The sequence below is a fragment of the Triturus cristatus genome, chromosome 9, assembly GCF_964204655.1.
Source record: "Triturus cristatus chromosome 9, aTriCri1.1, whole genome shotgun sequence".
Classification (NCBI taxonomy): Eukaryota; Metazoa; Chordata; class Amphibia; order Caudata; family Salamandridae; genus Triturus; species Triturus cristatus.
In genome coordinates this window covers 270,999,851-271,021,915 of record NC_140592.1, presented here as the reverse complement: position 1 = coordinate 271,021,915, position 22,065 = coordinate 270,999,851, and the positions used below count along the sequence as shown (strand labels likewise).

General features: G+C 42.9%; 1 protein-coding gene across 4 annotated transcripts in view; it reads left to right on the top strand.

Annotated features, from left to right (window-relative positions):
• The window catches only part of LOC146797742 (cyclin-dependent kinase 17-like), a 655,932-nt gene that overhangs the window by 583,346 nt on the left and 50,521 nt on the right, over positions 1–22,065 (top strand). For all 4 annotated transcript variants that reach the window (XM_085624901.1, XM_085624900.1, XM_085624902.1 and 1 more), the window contains one exon: positions 5,190–5,280. In XM_085624901.1, the coding sequence (XP_085481027.1) occupies positions 5,190–5,280 (91 nt within the window). The remainder of the gene's footprint in view (positions 1–5,189; positions 5,281–22,065) is intronic.

The window sequence follows — 22,065 nt, the reverse complement described above, 5'->3', positions numbered from 1 at the left end:
AAGGCATTCGTCACCTCCCATTTCTCGTCCTCCATAGTACCTATGTCTACCTCTTATTTCTCTTTTGGTGTCTGCATGACATGAGGTGAGTTGTTATATATTTTCCTATAAATTAGGGAAGATGCTTTCTTTTGTAAGGGGTAATTCAAAATCATGTACTCGAGAGGGAAGGAATTCTCTAACTGGGTGTCCTTCTTAATATGGGAGGCTAGCACATTTCTAACCTGTAAATACCTATAATACTCACTTTCTAGCATCTTGTACTCTTGCCGGAATGTATTGAAGGAGCTCATTTCATCTCATTACCATATGCCCTCTAATTTGCTTATCCCAATTATGACGCTTCCTTTGAGCCCTTGAATAGTTCCCAGCTTTGAAAGCAAATTGCTGTCCCTCAGGTGAGGGACCCTGCTAAGAGTTTATTCCCACCCCAACTACCTTGTGGCTTCCCTCCATACTGCAGTAGGGTCTTGGGGGATCTGCACCTGCTTGGTACCCCTTTTCTCCCACGGTATGCCTATCCACTCTTACTGCTGGCTCGCCCTGGGGTGCGAATACCCAATCATTAATAATTGGCAGTTGAGAGGCTCAGTAATACGTTCAGATATATGGAAGGACAATACCACCATCGTACACCTCACTTGTTCATTTTTTCAGTGGTGTGCTTGGGGCCTGCTCGTTTCATGGCTATAATCGGACAGCAGTCTCCACTGTCTTTAAAAAAAAATTCAAAGGACGTGTTTTGCCAAGTAAAGAGGAAGCAGGGCAATGAGATCATCTTAAACATGGATGCTCAGCCCATCAGCGAGAGAGGCAGGGACCTCTAATATTCCACGTTTCCCCTAAACTTCACTAAAAGGGTATATAAAGAACCACCAAATGTTGACAATTGTGATAACTGCCAACTTGGTCTAACTATTAACCTGTGACATGGAGATCAAAGTTCTCGAACACAGCTCCAAGCCATTGCGCTAACCTGCCCCCTTAAGATGAACTATTTAGTGCTGCTGTGCATTTGCGGTCTGTGGGTGTCTAGCTAAGCAACCAGGAATTTTCTGGTCCATAAATACATCAAATCAACAAACTAAGTGAATATTTTGGATGTTTCTAAATGTTCTGTAGTTTTTTTCTCGTTTATACTTTCTTTTGGAAAACGAAATGTTCTTTCAAGACTTGAACCATAGTGATTTTACTTTTTTATTTTTTTTAACTAAATAAACTATTGTGAAAGCAAACGTTGTCTCCAGTTGTTTGGCAGGGACTGCCAGGAGCTATAGCTCTGAGACAAGGCCTTGGTCCTTTGAACATAGTTGCTTGGCAGGGACAACATAAGATAGAGCAGGCCCATTGACCCCTTTCCCCTCAATCTGAATTTTGTTTTATCATTTAAATCTTTGAACTATCAAATTGAAAGGTGAAACAGCTACAGGTAAAACAGGCCACACACATCTCTGTATTGACTTTAAATATTCTTCTAATCCTTGTATCTAGATTCATCCTTTTCACTCCAGTAAGAAATATTTCTATTGTGTGATTCTGCTTGTATGTCTCATGCCTACCTATGTCCTGCTGCCTGTGCTAAAAAGAGAAGGAGTTAAACAATTGCTATGCTCTTCCCACACCTAAGCACTGTAACGAACACTGTTTAAGCTGGGATAAAAGTGGAACTGAACGGTTCAGAGGGTAACCTCTGTGTCTTATCTTTACCATGCAATGTGCCACTCAGCTTATTTTTCCTGGCCAGACCCTAAGATATTGTGTGCACTCAAACACCTGTGAACCTCTCAAGATTGCCCCACAGTATCTCTTGCAGTAGAGGTCCTTAGTAGACCTTCCTCTTCCTCCCATACTTTCATGTACCCATGCTGCAATTCCACAGATGTTTTCACCACTTTGTTGTGGAGAAGGAACAATTTCTGTTCACCATCCTGCCCTTCGGCTTCATCTCAGCTCCCTGGATATTTACCATGGTAATGAAGGTAGACGTAGCCCATGTTTACAGGTCGGAAGATCCCATTTTCCCATACCTAGATGACTCCCAGTTGAAGGTTGGATCATCCCAGGGCCTTGCGAATCTCCTTTGGACACCAGTGTTTATTCCGTCTTCCCTGGATTTTTCCTTGAATGCATCAATATCCCACCTGAGGCCACAACAGAGGACTCCATTTTTAGGGGGTCATTCTGAATGTAGTGGGAGTTAAAAGCTTTTTTGTCCTCACAGCGAGTCCGGAACAGTCGGAATATGATCTTAATGTTTCAGATTCAATCCTGTGTTGTGACCTAGACAATTCTGAGGCTTCTTGATATCCAGGCCTTGTGTGTATCCTGCTGATGCCACATTACATTTGGCACCTGCTTTCTCTGTAGTGGAATTTCAATGGGCTTAGCACTGGGGGTGCCTCTCGGGCAACATCCATGTGTCAAACTAGGCAGCAGAGGGCTTTAAGTGGAGGCTGAAGAATTCCAATCTAACTTGCAGCAAGTTTTACTCCCTACCATATCTAGATCTCACAATGTTGACAGATGCATCTACTCTGGGTTAAGGAAGCCACTTAGATGAGGTGGAGATCAAGGCCTCTGATCTCCATTAGAGCAGAGGTGCCTAAATAACCTTCTAGTACTGCATCTCATCCAGCCTGCTCTCAAGGCCTTTCTACTTTCCATTAAGGGCAGTTGTGCAGGTTTTGCCACACAACACAACAGCCATGTGCACTGCAACAAACCGAATGATGTGGGGTCTTGTGTGATGTGCCAGAAGGCACTGACTCAGTGGCTGGCTTGACCTTCACCGAATTTTTCTTGACTGGCAACCATGCAGCAGATCTCTGAATGCCACAGTGGACAAGCTCACACTCAGTGCCTCGCCTTCAGTGGGACTCTGGTCTTTACACATTTCTGCCTAGGTTGCTTTTTCCCCAGGTTCTGTAGAAGGTCAGTAGAGATAGAATTAAGCTTATACTTGTATACCTGGGCTTGGCTTGGAGGACTTGGTACTCCAGCTTGCTGATTCTGAGCATGTTCCCTCTGCTCCGTCTGCCTGTTCAGGAGGCCATGCTGTCAAAACAACAAGGCAGAGTGCTACACTCAGACCTGCACAACCTGTACTTGCATGCATGCAGATTGAACAGACTGAGATGAGTTTATTTGATCTGCCTAAGCCGTGAATATCATTTTGACATCTCGCCGTCTGTCAACAATGTCCATCTATTCTGGGTAGTTGGTAAGGATTGTGGCCTTGTGCAAGGACTGTCAGATCAATCTGCTGCAGGCTATTCCCTCTGTTTGTCCTGTGTCTAGCCCAGCAAGGCCTTACCTTCGGCCGCATTATAGGTTATTTGTCATCCCCTTCCACCTTTTTACATTTACCTGATCAGCACTCTGTTTAAGTCTCCAGTTGTAATGTATTTTATTAAAGGCCCTACATACATGTTTCTTTCTATGCTCTTTGGTATGCCTAATGGGGTATTTAATTTGGATCTGGTCTTCTTGAGCCTATGCACTGCTGTTGCTTGTGGATATTGACCCCTAAAATTGTTGTCCTGATTGTTACTTCAGCTGGGAGCGTCTGTGAACTGCAGGCACTGTCTGGGAAACCACCCTGCACAAGCTGGTGCTTTGTACTTTTGCATAATTTCTACCAAAGGCGGTATCGGCTTTCTATGTAGGGCAATCCATCAAGCTCCCTGCTTTTATCTCTGCCACATTCCTTTAAGTAGAGGTCAAGGCTGCTCCAGTTGGATCACAAAAGACTTCTTAGCTTATATAGATCGGTCTAAGGTGCATTGAGAGGATGACCAACTTTTTGTTGGGGTTTCTGGTACAAAAAAGGCAAAGGCAGTCCAGAAATGGACCGTATTGAGCTGGATCATTGTCTGCACTAAAATATGGCATGCCTTGCCCTAAGGAGCATCCTGAGAGCTTTCAGGCTCATTCTAACAGAGTTAAGGTTGCCACTACGGCCTTGGCAGCAGTAATCCGCAAAACGCTTTTTTTGTAAACTGATGTTTCTGTGCAGGGATGACGCTTGTATACAGCTCCATACCGACACTTCCGGAGGTGGAGTGAAGCCAACATGAAGTCTGATGGTGCCACCTATCGGCATATAAACTTAATTACTAAAACGTTTCCACCTGGTATTTGAGGGCGTTTGTAGTTAGACAGAATATCCACTAGAGTGAGCATTACTGCAGGTAAGTAACTCCTTTACTCTTCTTCTGATGTGATAACAGGGCTGTTGTCATGATTAATGACAGTAAGTTTTAGGCTTTGAATTGATTACCGTTAAACCTCTGATTAATTCCCTCAGGTATCCAGAATACCTTCAAACATTGTCCGACTGGGTATTTCTGTATTTCCACCTATATCACAAAATAGGTGGTTTTGTACAGAAGATAGAAAGGTGATATTAGTTCTGATGAAAGTCCTGTGATGTCACATGGTTTTAGGGAGCAGAAACGTGTTGACCTTACAAAGGGAGGAGTCCTGATATAACCCTTTATCCCATTTTTAACTGTTATGTAACCTTCTATAAGGTGTGATTTAGATATAAAAACGAAATGTATTTCGTATTCTTAATACTGTTTTAAATCAATATGACCATTCTCATACTCTGGAACAAGATTTACTTAGACTAAGAGCTCTGGATGAGCCTGCTTAGCAGCACTTGGTAAGGAAGGAGCACCGCTATGATGAAGCATTCCACCATATGTGGGTGAGAGTGGTTTGCATCATTTTTGTTCAACAAATTAATTAGATTGGGGTAAAAAAGTCCTTTTAATAACTAGGTTTTTCCTTAGAATTAGACCAAACCAATATTTTTAATTTAATGAAGACACTAGTGTGTGCGATTGTTTTTTTAATTTTTATATATATAGCTGAAATGAAAGTACTGGATCCTCTGACATACTTCAAAATCCCACATACTATCATTCATCCCAGAGGGGACTAGGCACACATTGGGTTAGGGTCTCATGAATTGCTAATTTAGTATATTATAATAATATGTGCAATACAATCGATGCTACTTATATTTAGGTGAAATAGACATATGTGCTATTTAAGTAAGCTGTAAGTAGTTCTTCATTTAAAAGCATTGTCATTTTGAATATCTGTTTTTTGTTTGGGGGGAAAAAATTATTTAAAATAATTCAAGAATGTGACAACTAAATGATGTTGCATTTTGATTGCAGTATGAAGCAAAAACAAGAGCGTCAGCTGAAGAAGCAATGAAACATCCATATTTTAAAAGTTTTGGGGAGCACATCCTTAAGTTGCCAGATAGTAAGTGTGTTTATGTTCATGTTAAATCCAAAGTTGCATTCATGCCTTCATTTTAAACACGTTCGGTTGTTTAATGCCTTTGTTAAAACATGATAGGAGCTCTACTGCATTGTCCAAAGTAAGGACACACCAGTCTAACAAAACATTTTAGGGAAGAGGTAGCCTTAAAAGGCAGTATTGCTGTTAGGAATGGTCCATGACATTGTACGCACGGACGAACATGCTGAACGGGATTTGATGGACTGTAGACACATGTTGGAAGGGTTGCGAATGCCAGACTCGCAACTGGAGTCGGAATTGGATACCACTTAGAGAACACAACCAAACACCTCTTTGCCACATACAGAGAAAAGGGATAGCCCAGACACCCAAGTGCAGGAGAGTCAAATATTGTAGTGAGGCCACTACCCACACTGGTCACTTAACCCCTGAATGACGGGCGGTCGTCTGGTCTCGCGAACTGGATAATAAATAGTTTGGTATCCTCAGTGCTTAGAGGGAACTCCATCACCAGTCACTGCTGTGCAATGTTATGTTTTTCTTTTCCTTACTCTTACTGTATGATCCTTATTATTGTGATTACTGCACAAGGACTGCAAGTATAAATGATGAGTGGGTGTATAACCCTGATACATCATTCACATTGCAATGTAATCCTTGTTGATGGCCCATGAGCAGATTACGAGCAAATGTAGAACGTAATAATTTCTGTAATTAACAATGCAGTATTATCAAATGTATGATCGCAGAAAAAGAGGTTTTCAAATCTAGAGGTTGCCCCAAGAAGTGGGATAGGAAATGGGGAAAGTGGAATGTTTACAGGGGTGATTTGTGCGTCTCACCTGCCACAGAAATGGAAATGACAGAACGCCGATGGATCAGGAGGGATACAGATGGCTGAGTGAAACCGAACTTTTGATTGGTAAACTTTATAGACAACATATGTCTGAACATGCAATGATTGTTGATCTATATGTGACTGATGTTGCTTTTCATTCTAATAAAAACAACTGTAAAAAAACAAACCAATGCAGTATTATAATTAAAATAAGTATAAAAAAAAGAAAGGAATGGTCCGTGAGAGGTCAGGGTTACTGTGCTAGAAAACATTGTCTTGGTTTTAGTAATAGCTTGAGGTGGATAGGGGAAGAGAAGTTCCAGTAGCATCAGGAAGCGCCTGTATATAAAACCAGAAGGTTTGTCAGTTTAGTCTAGAAAATTAGATTTGTCATAATACATGATTCCTTGGTCACAAGTTATATGTGATGGTCTCTGAGAAAGAATCATTACTGCTCAACAGTCCAGGAAGTGTTGTTATGCAATTTCCAAACAATATGAACCTCTTGTTTCCAGTGATAAAGATTAATTTCAAATTACCAAAGTTTTGAATAGTTGCCAGTCTACCCAGGAGTGGGTAGCCCAGAAAGTTTAATATAAGATCAGACCTCATGATGCTCTTTATGACCGTAAAAAACCACAAAGTTACCTTCCGTGGCCTACATGCTTCTAAGCACTAAGGGCCTCATTACGATTTTGTGCGGGAGGCCATCTGACAGCTTGTCGTTGGCGGTCCAAACAACATCTGAGGCATCTATCCAACCGCCGTTTTACGATACGATACAATGGAGGTGGTGCATGCTCATGCAATGCTGTGGGGATTGCGATACACTTTTCCAACAGCCTTTTCTTGTCGTTTTTTCCGCCATGAAAATGCTGGCTGAAAGAGTCTTTTGGGGCCCTAGCAGGGCCTCTGTCCGCTCTGACCCTCTGTAGTGGGCCCTGGGATGCACCTGTGGTGCCCCCCTAAACATTTTAATAAGATAACACTCTTGGATAGCTAATATCCAGTTTTTCAATGCACTTATACAATAGCATTCACAACATACCACTCCACCAGTCTTGAAAGGGAAAACCCAAAGCAAATGCATATAAATTCCAATTGTAATTTTATATTAAAAAAGTCCATATGTATATATACAAAATCACATTAAAAAAAATACCTCCGATAGTTTTACACAGTGTTAAAAAACATCAAAGGGAGGTACAATTTAAGACATATATATATATATATAATTTACAATGGTTAATTCGAAAGAATCAATTACAGTATTAACATCATTTGATCTTGTACAAGCAATAATCTGTTACTCAAATTTAACCTAAAAATAACAAGCGTCGACGCGTTTCGGTGGTACAAAAGCAGAATGAAGCCACCTTCTTCAGGACAATGAATTATCTACCCCTATTTACGAACAACCCAGGAGATTCACCTATATTGTAAAGGTGAGGTTGATTATACAGGTTGTTCTTAACTCTTGGCATAGCAATAAGGAGCCAAAGGGGAAAAGAAAAAGACTGGGTCATCCCCCACTCAAAACAGTTTTCCAACAAAAGGACCCAATCTATTAAGTACAGGAATAATTTAAACGCTGTTTAACAGAAGGAATCGAGAGGTATCAAATTAGCCTCTTCAGAACCACCCCCAATTGTCTGGATTTGTGAGGTGGATTCCCAATTTACCAGGGTCTGTACTAATTTATAAAAAAGTTTTGCAAGAACCCTAGAACAATGTAGCAGTCACTATGTTCAAAAAAAATTATATAAATGTGTGAAAAAAACAGTTCAATCACTGGGATATAACACCCCACACCGTGAACATCAGTGAAGAAAAATATGTGCAGAACAAGGTAGCACCTCACGTGCGCAACACCTTAGCGGGCTGACACTGGTTAGATCATCACCAGTACTGCCACATTTCTCATCATAGGTTGCCACCTTGCTCAAAGAAAATTGGATAACTCGACCAACAACAAAAAAGGTGAAAGTATGTGAACAACACACACCATAGTCCTGAATTAAAATTGATAAAGAGCCATGGCCATCATAATTTTATTCTTTGCTCATGGGTCAATTCAAAAATAAAAAAGTGCTGTATTTTAACAGACAGGAAGCCAGTAAGCCGACATGTTTCATTGCCTTACTTTTACGGCAATTTCTTCAGGGCAACAGGACTTCATTCACCTTATCAGCACATTTGCAATGAACTACTTGTGACTGCAAAACATAGAAAGAAAGGGTTCTTGACGTTACACACTGAGCGCCAAAACAGAATCTCACATAATCCATACATATAAAAATCACGTGGGTTGTCATTACCCGTTGTCAGCCCAGGTTTTTCATACCAGCTCGACAGCGTGTCAGACAGGTACCGTAAATTTTGCAGTGATCCTGTATTTCGCAGGCCCACTTATACTTTGGGCATTCTGTAAAAAGATTTTTAAAATCAAAAACCAGTCTTTCAACACATGTGTTCCAGAGAGTATCTAGCACATCACCTATATTTATCAGTTATAGAGACTTAAGGATATTAAAACTGATCTCAACTTTATCCCTTCTCTACCTAGGGATGTGATCATACTCGTTCCGCTATCTGGCCTCGTCCAAAAGCATCTTTATCAGATAATGTAACCTGTGACAAAATTCTGCACAGGACCAGAGCCTGTTACTCCCACATAGGTATACACTCGCCATGCCCAGAAGTGTAAATGCACTTATGCCTGTATCACTCCCTCGCTCATACATCTCACCGCACAATTATCACGTCCCGGCTTCGTCTCAGCCGCTCCGAAGTCTTCGCACGGCCATCTGATAAACACGTCAATTACCCCGTGACTTCCGTTGATTACAACAAAGTCACGTGATACGTCACGTAAATCGGGGCGCCATCTTGGAATGAGCCAGTATTCTCTTTCTTCCCTTAAAAAACCAAATGTAAGGGGTTCTTGGTCCCAAAGTATATATCGTACATGCACACCAGCCAAGCAATCTCAGTGTATATACTAATATGCACCCGACCTTGTTTGGATAGTAACAATGATTGCCACGAACTCGAGCAATACACATACACGCTCGTGTCTATGGAACGAACATGATGAAATAAGCAACAAAAGGTGCCAAATTTCTAAAACGTAGTGAGATAGTACCTTTACAACTCCCAGCAGCTAGCTACCCAATCATTCGGGGAGTTCTCAGAATCTACCCAATTAATGTAAGCACGGGTATTTTTTTCTTTTTTAAATATGCTTATACCAATAGCGTTCTCTCTCCTCATGTTACCCCCATGTTTCAATTAGTAGAGGGGATTAAACAGGAACGCCCAAATTTCCAAATTAATAGTATAAGCATGTTTTTTTCAGACATGTTTCTCCTAATAGTGTTTTTTCTTTTTCATACAACCCACAGGTTTCAATTCATAGAGGGGATTTAAGAGGCAGGAACGCCCAGACTCCCAGAAATCAGAGACTGTAGCTAATGCCCTGAGACAGAATTCGCTGGACATAGACGGGCTTATTTTGAAGCTTGTATAGAGGGCATGCTGACACAAAGAAGCACTCACCAGTCTCAATCTCACAGGGAGATTCTGTTCCATTCTATTCCATCATTCAATCCAATTTTATCGACTTTCTCAGAAAAAATCCAGCGAGCTTCCTTATTGATTAGTAATGTATCCATATTCGAAGCATCATCTTGACCTTTTCTAAAACTGTCCAAGTTAAGGATCTATAGTCATGCCTCTCAGTAACACAATGCTGCACAAATTTAGTGGTCAATTTCCCTATTCTGATGGTACTCAGATGTCCCTGAATTCTTATCTTGCAGTCAACCCAATGTAATGCAAACCACACCTACATGTGATGCGATAAATCACATTGGTTGTGTTGCAATTAGTGAACTGGGCTAAATACCATATCCTACCGACCAACAAAGTTACTCTGTCACATTTGGAAGTCAAGCCACATACAGAACAAGATCCGCACGGGTAATGACCCGCCGGTAGTGTAGATGCATTTTTCTCTACTCTCACCCGAGAGTGCACTAATTTATCCTTCAGGTTGCCTGCTCTTTTAAATGCAAACCTGGGAGATGGCATCTTAAAATCCGCTGTAGACAATAAATCCCGATTCTTGCGCATAAGTTGTCTGCTTGCTAACGGATCATATGTCATAACGACTGGCAGACAGTCGCTTTTTGGCTTTTGAGTCGTCTCCAAAAGAGCACTACGTGGTGTATTCAAAGCTCTTTTTCTCGTGTTTTTTACCACCTTTCTAGGATACTGTCTTTGAATTATTCTATCACACAGACCCTCCGATTGTTGCATGAAGTCCGCCGTGGACGAACAGTTTCTCCTATAACGAAGGAATTGCCCCACTGACAGATTATCTTTGAGGGCCCGTGGATGAAAAGAATTGAACAGTAATAGAGAATTTCTATCAGTGGTTTTTTTGCTGTACCATCGTTCTCAATTGGCCCTGTTCAGCCCGGATATCAAGATCCAGGTAAGTTGCAGACTGGTGACTATATGTCCAAGTAAATCTAAGGCTCGGGTCTAGTGTATTCAGCCTATTCAAAAAGAGCAATAGATCCTCCTCAGTGCCTGCCCAGATGCACAACACATCGTCAACATATCGCTTCCAAAGGAAAATATTCCTCTGGAAGGGATTGGCGTGATGGTAGATATGGTGTTCTTCAAACTGGCCTACATAAATGCAGGCCAGACTGGGCGCAAAAGTTGCGCCCATTGAAGTACCGGAGACTTGCAGGAACAAGTCATTCTTGTACAGAAATAGTTCCTAGTTAATGCGATCTCAATGCATTGCAGAACGAACGACTGTGGTGTATCGTAAAACCACTCCTGTTCCTCCAGAGCACGAGCTGCTGCCACCAGCGTCGCATCCTGGGGGATACAGGTGTATAATGACTCGATGTCGATCGTCACTAGAAATTCAGATTGTGTGTCAAAATTCACAGTTTCTAATACATTTAGAATGTCTCTAGTATCCTGCACAAAGGAGGTTTGTTTAATGACTGATTCTCTCAGAAAAAAATCCGCAAATTGCGAGAGAGGCTCGAGGACTGATTGTATTCCCGATACTATTTTTTTTTTAACATAGTGACTGCTACATTGATCTAGGGTTCTTGCAAAACTTTTTTATAAATTAGTACAGACCCTGGTAAATTGGGAATCCACCTCACAAATCCAGACAATTGGGGGTGGTTCTGAAGAGGCTAATTTGATACCTCTCGATTCCTTCTGTTAAACAGCGTTTAAATTATTCCTGTACTTAATAGATTGTGTTCTTTTTTTTTTTTTTTTGAAACCGTTTATTACAAAACTCAAAAAATATACAAAGATGGGCCTACAACCTTCCGGCCGGCCGCTAGCAGACAAAAGGAGCATATGATACACATTGTAGAGCGTGTGTTGCGGCTGAGGAAGATGCACAGGAGTTAGCAGCGTTGATAGCCACACCATCCGGACCCCACTGTACGGTTTCATTTTAAACTGAAAGAACAGCCAGAAAAACAAACCCACAAGGCAATCCACAATCAGAAATAGCAGCATGTGCTCCCCTGAGAGGGGGACCCTACCAGTCCATAGGAGTATCAAGAAGGGGAAGAGATCAGGACTGGGGCTGGGTAAACTCAATGCCCGGAACAAGGAAGATGGGTCGGCTAAGGGGATGGGGCAGGCGACGGATCGGGCAATAACGGCGGAGCACAGATTCCCCCGCATAGATTGTGTTCTTAACTCTTGTCAGATGGTACGTAACAGATGGGTATTTAATGACTTCATTAAGACGTTTTTGCAGTTTCTGTAATGGTACACCTCATTCATTGGTTCCTGAAAAGAGAATATAATCGGAGTACATTTTCTTTAACCAAACCGCCTAAACAGGGACTTAAACCCTGGGTCCTCAGATTAAAAGTCTGAGGCTCTACCGAGTGAGCTATGCAGGCTCTTATGTAGCAGTCTGTGGAATTCAAGAAAGGAGATAGACTGAGATGTAGTTGTATCCAAATGGTAGATTTATTCTTTAGTTCAATCAGGACAGGAACATTGGAGGACAAGATGGTTGTAGTAGTATTGGAAGTAGTATCAGGAGAATCAGCCCCACTGGGAGCAGAATCACTGCTGCTCATCCCACATACAGCAACTGGCAATTCAACTCAAACATACACACAGGGAACATTCTATGACATCACTTAAACTGACTGAGAGGCAGAGTACAGAACACAGAGAAGGGACTAGACAGAGAAAAGAGCAGCATACCACACAGTCCTCAAAATCACATTATCAAAATGTGGAAGTGTCCCAACTATCACTATGTTTCTTAAGATGGTTAGCTATCCCTCTGCTACCCTTCTCAATCCAAATAATGACTAACATCCACCACTCAAATTACTTTCCTATTTCACTACACTAATTCACCACGAATCCTTTATGGGTTCCGCGGTAGCGTGCTACCCGCTGAAAAAAGAGCTTTAACACCCCATCAGGGGTAACAAGCGCTATGTAAATGCAAACCTTTTTCCCTCTTCTATCCCTCCGCTATCCATCTGAATCCAAATAATTGACTAACCTATCCACCACTCAAATTACTTTCATATTTTACTATACTAACTCAACACTAATTCTTTACGGGTTTCGGAGTAGCGTGCTACTCGCCTAAACGCGCTTTGACGCCTCGTCAGGTGTAGTAAGCACTATATAAATGCAATTACAATACAATACAATAACACATCTGAATTTACGGTACCGTTATCAGCCAGTGCCTTAATGACAATGCCACCTCATCACTGCATATCTCAAAATATGTGAGAACTGCATTGATTGCACTTACCACTTGGAATATTCAATGCTAAAGGATCTGAAAGTCAGTTGTGCAGTCATTGAGAATGTAATTGTGTACTGCTTTGGGAAGGTGAAAGCAGAAATGCTATAGTGCAAATATAGATTTGTTTTTAGTGAGTTTATACGTTTGAATCATTTTGTTCTGAGAACATGCATATGCGTAATTAGTCTTTGGAGCCAACCTTCATCTTCGCTCAACCATATTACTGTTTCCAGCAGCCTAAATGCAAGTTAAAAAACAAAACATGTTGGGCCATTTCTCACTGAGACTCCGATTATTATCAGTTCAGGAAGCCAAATTTGGGATGGGCTGAATGAGGATTGTGATTGACAGCCTGCGAGCACTTCCAGGAATTGAAAGTCATTGAGTAGAATGGGAAACTCGCACCTGAGGCCAGACTTTCACATCACAGTGGAAAATCAAAACTGGTGGGTTAAGATTACAACCTACACCTGGGACAAAATTCTATTAAGGAGAGACCACCACAAGGATAATAAGTTGCCACTAGTTCAGGACGAACATGAGTTATTCTGATTGGGTGATAGGAGTGCTGGTCTCACCTGGGTAGATGTAAGAGTGTTAGTGCAAAGGAGCATAATTTCTTGCTCCACATGATCTTTACCTCTAAAGGCCCCCTTGGTATAATTCTTGCTGTATAAAATTGTCATCCATTGTCTCACTGTGTGAGTGGGTGTGCATGCAGAAGGAGGGCATGAGTAAGACTCAGACCCATGAAGGAAAACTGGTTGCCTACGGTCTAAGGGCTTGGTAGGGTAATGGGCTAATAAAGGCCTGGGGTGCGTCCCGTATTTACTCGGCTTGAAAATGTGAAAGGCCATTATTGTGGCATACAAAATGCAATGATTCAATTAACTGATTAATTTACTGGTTACATGTTTATAGGCTCTTGGTCACCTCTGTATATGATTTTGTTCATTACAAATAGATGAAAATCTCAATATTTCGCAGATTGAGCTGGTTAAGCAAAGAGAAATCTATGATTTCTTAAGGTATTTGACTCAAAGCACGTGAGGTAACGTTGCTGCTTTCTGTTACAGATTCAGGTGTTGCATCTGATTGGCAGAAGGTGGGAGGGAGGTGGATAAACTCAGGATACTAAAGGACAACGTGGAGACAAATAGTCAAACTACGCTGCTTTCCCTTTTATTCTGGTTCGCACCATTGTCACATGTCTAAATGTTATACTCACCGTTAAGCTACCTGTTAAAACAAATTAAGTCTAACATTTCTTTCAAATACAAGCTAAATAACCTTGTTAGTAGCGAGGAAACAATGCCATGTTTATTTTTTTGGTAGCAGCAAATGAAAGGCTGTGAAATTTATGTTTGAGGCATTTGTGGCTATAGCTACACATGCTGTGCATACTCCTGCCAGTTGTGTGCAAGTTGTTTTTCCAGAAAGAAGTCTTTCGATTTGAGGTAGAGTGACTCCTCCTCTTGCTGGCAATGCGCATGGTCATCGGCTCCATTGTTAGATTGTTTTCTTTCCGCCGTCTGGTTCAGACAGGTGCTTCCATTCTCCGGTTCAGTCTACACAGATTCCTTCCCTCCGTTGGTAATGTTCCTCGACCGCATCCCAGTTTCTTCTCGTCGCTTATCGACTTTCGTTACTTTGATCGAGCAGGGGTCCACGTTGACCGTAGCCCCGCATTGGCCTTGCCCTCCAGGCCTCCCTCCATCTCGGATGCGTCGATGGAAAGGACACTATTCAGATACTGTCCTTGTTGCTGTGCAAAGTTTCCTCGAAGCAACCTCTATCAGTTCAGCAATTTGCGCATCTCGCACGTGCAGAGTAAAGCCACCTGCAACGCCTGCCGCTCGTTCTGTTCCAAGAAGCCTCTTTGCTACCATCTGGTTCGTCGGCTTGAGATGTTTCGCATGAGCGACGGTGACATTCCAACCGTTTTCGATCCCACGGACATCAAAGGCGAGCATTATCCACAACAGTCCGCTTCAGATGAAGAGGCTTTTTCTGATGAGGAAAGCTCAGAGTTGAAAACCAAGGATCTTCTTTCAGCCCAGCAATCTGTGAGTACAGTACTCACTCCCCCTCAACACCACTATCAAGATGAACAGCCCCTTGCCAAAAGGCATACAGCTCCTCTGGCATCTCAGTCAGGCCTTTAGACTGCACCTGCCTTTGGGCCAGGGTCTGCTATGACAAACTTCTTCTGATGCTCTGCCCGGCTTAGACTCAGCGAAGAAACACTTTAAGACGACTGCCAAAGGTCGGCTCGGTTCCAGAGTAGCGAGTGCCGGCACTGAGCCAACCTTTGGCACCAGCTACATCTGCCTCGGCGCCAACCAGACTCTCAGTGCAGAAACTGAAAGTGCCCTCTGAGCCGAAACCTTCAGCATCAACTTCCAAGTCCAACGTCCGTGCAGGCACTATCGAACTGATCCTCCACAGACTGCAAGAGGAGATCGATGCAACGCAGAAACAAATTGTTATTCATCCTCATACTGGCTGGATCCTTGCCCACTGTCTAGAATTTACTGCTGTTCCAGCTTTCAAACGCCAACTGTCTTTCGAGGAAGCCCTGGACCTCCTAATTCCATTAAAGCGGAAAAAAAAAGATAATGCGACCAGCCCTCTACCCTTCTCTGAACCTTCCTCTCACCCTGTTCTTCACACTTCATCCCCACCTGCTTCTCCAGGGGGCTCCCGGACTCCCTTGATTTCACACCTCAGCAGTCCCCGCAGTCTGACATGGGAGTGCATGGGGAGGAGATGATGTATATGACATTCCTCTGCAGGGTAACCCATGGGACTCGTATGATGCAGAAACCCTGGGAACACAGACCCTGACCAGTTCCCTGCCAGTACCTCTCATCCAGACAATTCTTAAACCGATCAGGAGCTTGTTGAGAGAGCCGCCCTTTTCCATAAGGTGGATCTTCATACAGAGCCCCTAGAGGAGGCCTTCCTCTTTAAAACCCGTTCCGCCACTTACCGCTCTCTTCAATATATACCCATGCTTAAGGGCATGCTACGTCACACAACCGACATCTTCAAAGACACTTTCTAAGCCAGGGGTCATAACACCCAGTGTAGATAAAAAATATAAAGCTTCCCCTTCTGACCTGATTGATATTCGTGGCCAACTTACCTGACTCTCTGGTAGTCTCTACTGCTTGTAAACAGGCCAACCCCCAAGCCAGTTGGGATGCCCTGTTCCTGGAAAAAAAGAGTGAGCACATTGATGCTGCGAGCAAATGTGTAGCTGCGTAATCGCTAACCAATGGCACATTGCCAATTAAATTGTCTTTCTTTCACGCTATGGCCATGCCCACTGGGACGAAATGGAGGAGCTCCTCCAACACCTCCCAGAGGAACACAGAAAGAGGGGCCAGGAGATAATCTCTGAGAGCAAGCACATATATAACACTACCATTCGCTGTGCCCTAGACGCTGCTGACACTGCTGCCAGGGGTGTTAATTCTAGTGTTCTTTTACGCAGGCATGCCTGGCTCCGTATTTCCGGTTTCAAACAGGAAGTTCAGCAGCACCTCCTGAATATGCCCTTTGTTGGCCAGCACCTCTTTAGTCCACAAGGCGATCAAATGTTAGAAAAAATAAAAAAGGATATAGAGTCCACTAAAGAAATAGGAGCACTTCAGATATCTTCTCCTTGTGGCTCCTTTTGCCGCACTCCCTTTCGCAGAGGCTCGAAGACCGCCTCTCCGAAGCCTATGTGTCATATCAGCACACCCATGGTCAGCAATACTCTTCTAGGGGTACTTCAGAGGGACATACAGATGCAATAATTCCAAAGGTAGAGGAAAAGGTGACTCCTCCAAAGGAGCTGCTACATCCACCAAGCCCTCACTTGCCCCTTCTTCCACCCGATTACACCATAGCAGACGGGGGAGCCTTCAAGTCTTTATTTCCCACATGGCCGTACATCATCTCAGGCCAGTCTTTTTGGGATCCAACTTGGATATTGCCTAGGGCTCACTTCCATGACTCCCACCGTTCCATCTCGCAAACACACTCTTACTATAGCACCAAAAACTTCTCAACGGGGCTATAGAACTCCTCCCCCATCATCAGCAGGGTTTGGGAGTGTACTCTCCATACTTCTTAAAAGGACGGGTTCCTCAGACCTATTATGGACCTCAGCCGACTAAACAAATACACCTGTCAGAACACTTCCAGGATGTTATTCCAATTCTCCAGCAGAGCGACTTTATGACCTTTGACCTGAGGACGCTTAGTTCCACATACCAGTGCATCCAGCTTATCGTCGATAACTCAGGTTTGTGGTCAGCTGCAAGCACTACCAATTCAAAGTAAATCCCTTCTGGGTTGCTATAGCACCTCAGGTGTTCACCAAGTGCTTTGCGGTGGTAGGTGCACACCTGTACAGACAAGGCGTCCACGTCTTCCCTTATCTGAGCAACTGGCTAATCAAAGGTTCCACCCGCCAGATTAGTCACAGACACACAAAGATAACGATAGACCTGTTACACCGGTTAGGGTTTACCATCAAGTACATAAAATTCCACCTACAACCCCTTCAAGTCCAACTTTACCTGACTACATGCCTACATCTCTGATGTAGGCATGGCCTATCCAAGCTCAGTCAGATTCAGTTTTTTACAAACACTGCTCCCTCTTTTCCAGTCACATCAATAGGTCACAGTCAGAATAGTCATGCGACTCCCAGGCATGATGGTCTCCTGCATTGCTATAGTCCCAAATACCAGATTACACAATCGTCTATTACAGGATTGCCTAGTGCAACAGTGGTCTCAAGCGGAGGGTCATTGGGGCGTTCGAGTGTGGTTCAGCTGCTGAACTTGACGGTCCCTGCAGTGGTGGAACAACGACCCGTTGAGGGGGCTGCTTTTCCTCGACCCTGTTCAGCAGAGGACCATCACAGCGAGCGCTTGCTTTATGGGATGGGGGGGCACCTACAGGAACTAACTGCTCAAGGCCAATGGAAGCACTCCCAAGAAGGTCTCCACATAACTATCTGGAGCTTCTAGCCATTCACCTGGCCTTGAAGGCTTTCCTATCTCACCTGATAGGCAAAGTCGTTCTTGTCTGTATGTGTACAGCATGACAGCAATGTATTACTTTCAGAAGCAGGGGGGTAACACCCCCCCCAACTCTCGGAAGTTATCCCAGACCATTTGGCTGTGGGCACTCTTCACAAAATGTATTTGATGGACGAATGGGCAATGCACTATGGATAAACTGGTCAGGAATCTTTGCCTATGATTTTCCGCCTCTCCCTCTCCTTCCATTTGGGGTCTGGGGGCTGCGGCAGATGTCCCTCACACTCATCCTGGTGGCTCCCACATGAGCTTGCCAGTCATGGTTCACAACTCTGCTTGAACTCTCTTGCCCCCACAACACCGGGTATTGACCCGTGTTACTAACTGCCGGGATCGCGCCCAAACGACAGTAGCCGTAATCTAATCGGACCTTCCAACCCCGGAGACCACTACCGCGGCTCCGGAATGGTGCACATACTGCATTGAGACTCAGTAAGTGTATTCCCCACAGACTATCCCTCTCGTCAAGCAATCCCGATGTGTGAGCCTTCATTCGTTCACCCACGGCATCTGCCAAACGTTCTCCTTCATAATTTTTGTATAACCTACTGGAGTATTATCATTGTCTTGTCACTACCGGCCTTAAACGGCATACATTATTATATGTAGACAGGCATGTTATGCTTACTGTCCTGAAGATGATCCCATTAATGCACTAAGGGATCGAAACACCATCGACCATATGTACACCATATGCATAGATCATATTATGATGTGTCCTATATGTAATGGTGTCCCCACGTGATTACGTCTGCTGTATTCTTGAACTTAGATGCAGACACGTCCCTTTTGCCTGAACCCTTTTCTCCATTATTGTTTGTTTGTTTGTGTGAGTAGGACGCAGGTTGTGTCCCACTTGAATTTGTTCTTCACTCTGTTATCCGTTTATTGCATATTAAAAACCTGCCCGGCTGGGCAGTCGATATAGCACTCATCGAGTCTATATCAATTGAAACTACACGAATTGTTTTGGGACCATTGTCTTTAGAAATAGTACGCACCCAAGGTCCCTGACCAACAGCAATATTGGGCTCCCTTGTCTTTTGAATAGTCTCAAGGGTTGTAGCAGATATCTCCTCTGCAAGAGTTACACTCCATTTCTCAGCTAAAAGATCCATAGGCTCCAATCTTCCCTGGCTGTATATTTGATACGCGGCACCAGTTAATTTCCCCTTACCAGATTTGTGTAAAAAGATCAGTAATTGATTAGCTTCCACCTCCCTCAGTCCTTGTGATCTCATAAAGTAATCTCTGAGTTACAGATATTTAAAATGATGCTGGCGTGGTATAGAAAAAGAATCTTGCAAGTCTTGAAAGGTACGAAAGCCCTCTAGATCATATAGACCTTCCAGTTTATCTATCCCCAAGCTAACCCATTGTTTAGCTATTCTGTCTCTAAATATATCAGGCAAATATGGGTTATCCCCAAGCGGGAACTTAGTAAAATAGGTTGGCACAGAATACATGGTAGAAATATCTCGCCATATCATAGCTATCCCCCTCAGGGTCTTAAATCGTACCCTCTTAAAATAATTGGGGTCCTGTATTCAATAGAGAAATCTACTAGTCTTGATTTAGTAATAGCCTATGGCTGAAATCTTGGTCCTTATTGGAATAAAGGCTACGGAATCGGCTCGTAAATGAAGCCCAGTAATAATTAAACTCAGGAAGTGCTAAACCCCCTTGGCTGAATGAATATTTCAAAATTTTAATAGCCCTTCTTGCCCGCCTATACCCCCAAATAAAACTACCAACTATACCATCTAGTCTCTTGAAAAACGAGTTGGGAAGTTTCAGAGGGATAGATCTAAATAAGTAGAGAAACCTAGGGAGAATCATCATTTTAATAATTGGAAGCTTATGCCATTTTTTAAGCTTCTTAGCCATGTCATTCAATAGCACTTCGTAGTTTAATTTAATAATATTTTGTATCTGAGAAGTAACATGAACACCAAGGTAAGTAGTTTCTAAGCATGTCCCGTTATGGGGGTTTCTGGTGTATAATTCAACAGGATCTGGGTCTTATTAATATTCTATTTGTATCCCGAAAAGACACCAAAGCTGTTAGCCTCTTGATTAATTAATTCGACAGACCGGGCTGGGTCTGTCGAAAAAATCGCTATGTCATCCGCATAAGCATTAAGTTTTTACTCATTAAGTCCACAAGATAATGGCCGGATACCTTCATTAATCATAAGTATTCGGATAAAAGGTTCTAGATACAAAGCAAACACGGGGGATAAAGGACACCCTTGTCTTGTACCCTTATTTATACGAAACACCCTAGATGTAAACCCTCATAGCATACTTTAGCCTGTGGTGAGCGATAAAGCGCTCTTAGCCATGTAAAATATCGATCAGGGATTCCCATTGCTGCAAGGGTAATCCATAAATAATCTCATGTCACCCGGTCAAATGCTTTTTCTGCATCCAGAAGCGTCATTCCTAATTGGACGTTAGTTTGCTCCACTAAATCAAATGCCATGGCTGTATTGATGTGAGTGGTCCTGTCCCTTTCCCTAATAAAACTTTGTTGCTGCTCCGAGGCCAACTTTTCCATAAAAGGAGAAAGGCGGCTAGCCAGGATCCTCACAAACCATTTAGCATCCGTATTAATAAGTGAGATCGGTCGGTATGAACCACAAGATGCAGGTGGATTGTTTTTCTTCAAGAAAAAAACATGTTTGTATTATCCCAAGTAAGAGGCCACATACCTGTTTCTCCTATTTCTTTAATAACTCTTACAAACATTGGAGTTGGAATGTTTTTTAAGACTTTATAAAATACAGTTGGGATTTGCTCATCTCCCTTAGCCTTTCCTGTCGGAAGAGACGCCAAAGCAGACCATATATCCTCTACTGATATCTCCTGTTCTAGTTGGGCGGCTTCCTGGGCTGTTAATGATGCTATTTGAGCTTTATCGAGATAGCCAGAGATCTCCCCTTGATCGACCGCATTTGAAGGAGCATATAACTCTTCATAAAAGAGAGCAAATTGTACCAAGATCGCTCCAGATCCCTTATGAATCTTATTATCCATCCCCTTAATCTCAGCATTCCTGCTTTTGGCTTTCTTATCAGCAATTTTGTAGGCTAAAACTCTACCGACTTGTTCACTATATTCATATTGCTCAGATCGGAGTTTATTCAAAATAACTGCCACCTTTTCCCTAATAATCGCTAATGCCGTTTCCTCTGCTTCAACTAGTTTCAAATAGATTGAACCTTGATCCTCATCCTGTCTTCTAACAGCTTGTGCATGAGATAGTTCAAGACCAGTTAAGGTAACCAGGGCCGCCTTGACGGTAGCCTCTTTAGCTTTGTTCTTAGCTAATATAAATTGCTGAGTAATACCTCTGACATAAGCCTTCATAGAGTCCCAGATCATATAAGAAGAGGCCGTACCTAGATTAAAACTCAGAAATTCAAACAAAAGATTCCCCATACATAGGATATATTCATCTTGAGCTAATAAATGGCGTAGAAAAGAAAAAGGACGGCTTATCTTAGAAGCCATTAATGCTTGGGCAGTTAAAAGTATTGGGTTATGGTCTGAAGTAATTTTGGGGCAAATCTCCATCTTTGTCGTGTTCCGAACCACCTTACTAACCCACGCCATATCCAACCTCGAATATTGCCTATGCGGGCAAGAATAACATGTAAAACCCGGGGAATTTGGATAAAGAGCTCTCCAAAAGTCTTGTAAATCATGGTTCCAGTGACACAGTGTGCATGAGTCCCACGTTCGGCCATACCCATACCACTTAGAGCGACACCGGTCCTCGGTTACTTGTGTTCCAGTTCAGGGGAGGACTTGGCCTGGCAGTTTGAGCTGGACTGTTCCCATGAGGAGCAGGGTCAAGACTGATTTGCATATGGCTGGGTCCAAACTGAGGTGGCATAATGGGCAAAATAAAGATTGATTTGGATGCAGCCTAATTGATTGCCAAGCATTCCATCCATCACCATATTTTTTTTCCGTTTACAGTCCATGCACAGCATATGTAT